This window comes from Mya arenaria, chromosome 6, assembly GCF_026914265.1.
Source record: "Mya arenaria isolate MELC-2E11 chromosome 6, ASM2691426v1".
NCBI classification, from domain to species: Eukaryota; Metazoa; Mollusca; class Bivalvia; order Myida; family Myidae; genus Mya; species Mya arenaria.
The window spans coordinates 57,235,313-57,241,279 of NC_069127.1; the positions used below are offsets into that span (position 1 = coordinate 57,235,313).

General features: G+C 35.9%; 1 protein-coding gene across 1 annotated transcript; it reads right to left on the minus strand.

Moving 5' to 3' along the window:
• Positions 1–670: 670 nt before the first annotated feature.
• On the minus strand, positions 671–5,420 carry LOC128238965 (achaete-scute complex protein T4-like). Its single transcript, XM_052955335.1, has 2 exons — positions 4,281–5,420; positions 671–1,659 (listed from the first exon to the last, which is right to left on the minus strand). Exon 1 carries the CDS (start codon positions 5,307–5,309, stop codon positions 4,305–4,307), a length of 1,005 nt encoding a protein of 334 aa, XP_052811295.1. The 5' UTR covers positions 5,310–5,420; the 3' UTR covers positions 671–1,659; positions 4,281–4,304.
• Positions 5,421–5,967: the final 547 nt, after the last annotated feature.

The window sequence follows — 5,967 nt, forward strand, 5'->3', positions numbered from 1 at the left end:
TTTTTTACTGTTACTTAATCATCATCATCATCATCATCATCATCATCATCATCATCATCATCATCATCATCATCATCATCATCATCATCATCATCATCATCATCATCATTTTCATCAACATCACAACCACAACACCACCAACACCACCAACACCACCGTATCATCATCATCATCATCATCATCATCATCGTCATCGTCATCGTCATCGTCATCATCATCATCATCATCATCATCATCATCGTCATCGTCATCGTCATCGTCATCATCATCATCATCATCATCATCATCATCATCATCATCATCATCATCATCATCATCATCGAAATCATCATCATCAGCATCATCATCATCATCATCATCATCATCATCATCATCATCATCATCATCATCATCATCATCATCATCATCATCATCATCACCACCATCACCATCTTCATCACCAACATCATCATCATCATCATCATCATCATCATCATCATCATCATCATCATCATCATCATCATCATCATCATCATCATCATCATCATCATCATCATCACCACCACCACCATCATCATCACCACCACCACCAGCATCATCATCATCATCATCATCATCATCACCATCTTCATCACCAACATCATCACTATCGTAATCATCATCCAACAACAACAACATTGTACAATTTCTGTATTTTATTGTATCTCGCGGAGACACGGCATATTAAAGTAAAATAAATCATTAAAGACACAGTAAAAATTAACACTATGTGAGATTTGTAAGTTAATACAAACATTGATAAATTTTGTAAATATGCATAAATCGATCTATATACAATTATAACATGGAGTGGAAGCACTGATATTAACAATTTCTTGCATAAAATGTACCCATATTTCCCTAACAACACCAACAATATAATACAAACATTCTATATCGTCATGAACCATATTAGAATTAATTAAACTGCTGCCTTGAAGTATCAGTAAAATCTGATATGAACACATATTAAACTATTCAACTATTAATATCAAAGTTATGGGGGGGGAAATCCATTAAATTAATAATGATAATAATAATTACGCAAATGATTGTATCTGAATATTTAGTAGCAATATATTTGGTATGATTGAATTTAATTGAACACATGCATGGGCAATACTTGTAAAAAAAACTGGCATAATAATTATATTTGAACACAACAGTGGTTCCATGATGAACATGGGCTAAATAAGGCACGGTCCCCTTCTTGGAATGTGATTTTTGTAACATTGATATTCATATATGCATAGATTTTCAAAACAAATCTGGAAATAATTTATTTGAATTTAACGTTCGTCTAAGCGTAAGTTATTTTCAAACAGATGAAAACAGAAACATCATATTTAACAGCAATATTAAAAATAATTATGTAATATTTACAAATAAATAAATATTTAAAATCAACTCCTTTAACGGATTAAAAATAATCATTCTTTGAATGTCTTTGCTCCAGTATACTCATTTTCAAAAGTTTTTGTTTTCGTCTGTTTCCATGGCAACGAAAGAACTAGTCAAAAATGTTGACTGCTGCGTGGTGGAGATTCGGAACCCCTCTGCGTTTTCGGCGTGCGCCATTTCTATACATATTTCGTCATGGCTACCTCAAAAACGCGATCCTTATAATGTGCTGCAAGGTCTCTGAAAATAAATTAAAGGTACATTATAAATTTGTATAATTTATTCATCTTTTTATATCCGGAGCATTGAAGTGAAAGGCAAATAGTGTTAATTCCTTTACAGTTTATTAAGCCATCGGCCTTGGGCCGGCACCCCTTGGAGGTTGCATTAAAGAAAATATCATTGAATTTAGAGAACCCTGGATTAAAGAAGTAACGGAGCTAAAACTATCTTTTTGTCCCCTTTTTCCGATCCCAAAAACTCGCACTAAGTCGCTTCTACTCAATCCCATTCAATTTCAACGAACCCAAAGCCCTTAACAAATAGCAATTCATGAGTTCATACGTCGATATGAAGCTGATTTTGTTTGCACTTAAATATGATTTTATTAAGTTTATAAAACTTGAAAAACGCTTCTACCGCTCAGAGTTTCGCTCATAAATAACAAGCCAGATTTTCTCATCCCAGGTTTTCGATGCGATAAACATGACATAGTAGTTTAATTACATATTTTACCATGAATGCGGAGATATTATGAAAACCACATAAAATATAAAAATTCGCTCATTTAAAACACATAAGATTATCAAGTTTATCATCGGCGAACGTTTACGCGCGAAGGGCACGCGACGTCTCGCGCTGGAAACAACGCAATCCGATTGGTTGGTTTAATTTATTTTCAAGAGTGCTCTGAGAAAATCACAGATGTGAAAATTGCAAAATCCAATTAAATATTGATGTATTAGACCACGTTTTTAAGGTGTCTTTTATCAAAACTGCTGAGTGTAAATTAAAATTGACATATGAAATAAACTATTTTATATTGATTTAACTTTTGATTCAATTTTCAGTTGCCAAGTCACGATTGTGCATAGGTTGCTTTCGCGCGAGAGAATAATGAGAAAGCTGAAAAGGCTAATAAGAAAATTAAATGTCTAAGTTACCAGGTCAAGCGGGCTGTAGAGGGGACCGCGCGTGCTACGTTAAGGGCTGGCCCCGTGTATTTACATTCAATATTTACAAAAAATGTAAACCTAACCTAGAGGGCTATTCAGATGTCGCTGTGCAAACACAAAATCCCTAATTACCTCTAAAAAGCACATACGATCTTTTATGAAATAGTATTAAGCTATTTTGCTTCAGAATTAGGCAATTACGCCCTTTTAACAAAAGCTTAATAATAAAAAGAACGTTTAACCATTGTTGCACATCGCTAAAACGGTGAGCACAATCCTTGAAATTATCAATTCATTCGTCTTAGTATGAGTGGCACTTCAAGTCTAGAATAAATAAAGGCCATCTCTCTCTTTTTAGCTTAAGTGGCTGGTCCAACTATCTTTGTCGCTTTATCAAAATATCATCCAGAGCGCATGCAGTCCTAATTATATTTTGTCACTTACATTTTGCTACTAATTCTTATTTAGTGTTCGAGTTTAAGAGTTAAAAGCATCAAAAGTCCGAAACCCGTCAAATTTAAGGCCCTACGGTTAGTTTAAATCTTGGGTTTGTTTTCATAATCCTTAAATACACCGCGCCGAGCTTAAGTTACGACTTTTTGTACAAAATGTTTATTTTTCGATAATTTCACCAATTTGTTCAAATTTTCTTGTCAGTTTACACAGAAAATTCGACCATTGTTAATCGTTGTTTCATTCAGAATTTACTGAAAACGTTTAGAGTGTTTAAAATTAAATTCGACATTAATTCAAATACCAAACATCGTTAAATCTTGTCAACTATTTAGCAATGTTTAGCTGTAACAAAATATCTAAACTCTGCATATCCAAACAGCCGTATTTGAGTAACTCTTTACAAAGTGGCAGTCTCAAATTTGCTTTTTTCAACATTCAACATTTTTTGAGAAAATCTTAAATTCCTCTAACAATGGAATTAAACTTAGCATTAATTAAATAACATTTTATTTAATCATTATATTACGGAGGTACAGCCACAAAATATAAAGCGATGAATAGACGGACGATGGGTTAAATTTCTCGTGAAATATCTAATCTTCTATTCAAATTATTTACGCTGCTAGTTACAGAAGTGTATACGTCTGTAGAGACAAAAAAACGAAAGAAAAATGACAAAATTAAACATTAGCGACAATTCCTTTCACTATTTTCAATAACTGTTTCGTTGGCAACGGAGTTTTAGGTCGAAATTTAAGAACAAGTAAATAGACCCCTAGATTCTGTAATTGTAATGTTTTTATATTTTATACAATTCCCTAATTCTAATGAAGGTAATTTGAGGATACCCCATTTGATTTAAACTTTCAACGAAAATAACACCAGCCTTCACTTCTAAGCAAGCATTATTCAAACATGTCAAGATTTACGAGTTAAGCCATGAAACTCACTTTTCTATATAATTATTATGTTTTACAAAAATCTTAGCTTTGCTGACATATTTCACGGACATATTTTAAATGTAAGATAAAAACATTAAGTTTATATTACAAATACCAGGTATACAAAGGAAGGTTTGTATTTGTTCGATTATTTTTGTATTTAAGTATCAAATCTTGCAAATTATTTAAACTAGTATGTTTGTAATGGTAGATAGTAAAATTTGTCCCTATTTGACTGCTTTGAGAAAATAAATATTTAAACTGATATAAATAAAGTTAAGAAACTCACCAGATATGAATATTTTGTCGAGACTCAGTTGAACCAGTTAAATGATAAGATATCATCATCGTCGTTGTGACCAACGGAATCGTAACTGGAGTCTGATACAACACTTGATGTCGGTGAATGCAGCGATCCTGACGGCGACGCTTGAGAGTACGTCATTATTGGCGCCGATGACGTCATGATGTCGTATTGAGACTGGGGGTACGTTGGTTGACCCATGGAATAGCCCGAGGGGAAGAAATGTTGCCCTTCCGGTGAGTGCGGCGTCATTGGAGATGAGCCCTGTGAGGAGACAGACATTGCCTGGTTGCCCGGATGCAGTCTGGAGTCCAGAGAATCACAACCGCCAACCAACTCATGTGTCGTAGCACAACCGCTGTTAATGCTTATTTGTTCATTGTTGTTAATATTAATAGCACTGTTGATGTTGTTAATGTCATTTTCGATGTTCATGCTGTTCATATTATTGTTTGTGTCGTTAGACTTCTGGATCATTTCTGTAACTTTATTCTCGAGTTCGTCCATATCGACATCTTCTGGAAGAAGGTCGCCGACGCCGCCGTCCGTCTCTTGCAAAAGGTCCGACAATTGCTTAATGTACTGCACCGCGGAACGCAAGGTTTCTACTTTGCTCATCTTCTTGTTTTTTCGTCCTGTGGGAACGTGCTGTCTTAGAGTCTCGAACCCCATGTTGACCATTTTCACGCGTTTCCGTTCCCGCTCATTTCGTCTGGAGACGGAAGGATTCTGAGGGTTCACCAATTTGCAGCCGAGTCCCGTAAAATCAACCCTTCGCTTGCATCGCAGAAGAACCGGTTTACTATTGGCATTTTCATTGTTGTTTATCTCTTTCCGTCCTGTCTGCATCTCTTTGAGAGATTTTGTAAGTTGCAGCTGCTGCGCCACTGTTGGAGTCTTGACCACTACATATGTTCCATTAGCGGTAAAACCCTTATCAAACTGACCAAACTGTCCGATGGCGTTCGTCGGAATCAGCTGCAATGGAATAAATCCTAAAGTTGTCGCTGCCATTGTTTCTAAGTTCTTATCATGCACGTCAAAAATCACTGCAACTGTTGTCTGCCTTATAGATAAAGTCGAACGACAGTCGTGTGCCACTATTTGAGTCACTCGCTTCGATAAAGGTTTGTTCGTATATGACCCTGACGATACAATCCGATATAATAAACTCAGGTGCGATAAAAAATATCCAACCACCATGAAGGATTTCACCTGTCAATCAACAAACACACGCGCCTGCGGTCGATATAGCTCCTCCTATCCGTAAACGCAATCCAGTAAAGCATAGAATGTCGCCTTATGGGCGGGACTTAGATCGTAAGCCGGGTAGCCACCCGAGCGGAACCACACGCGCACCTGGCTTATGCTCCGCCTACAATTCAGTCATCGCTCGTGCGACAATGTCGTCTGCGCGCGACGTGTCGTGTGCTGGAGTGATGATATATTCAACGCCCGTAGCGTTTTGAATTTCATCATTTAAAGGAGCCAGAATTCTTTGCAGATATTCATTAATAGGTAGAGGTCATAATTCCACAGCCCGCATCATTTTAATTTAACATATATCATTCATTCTGACATAGTTTTATCCCAATCTGCACACAATGATTTTGATGGACGTAACAAAAGCTTTTGATTTGAAAAGAAAAAAACTATTGATTGGTAGTAATTT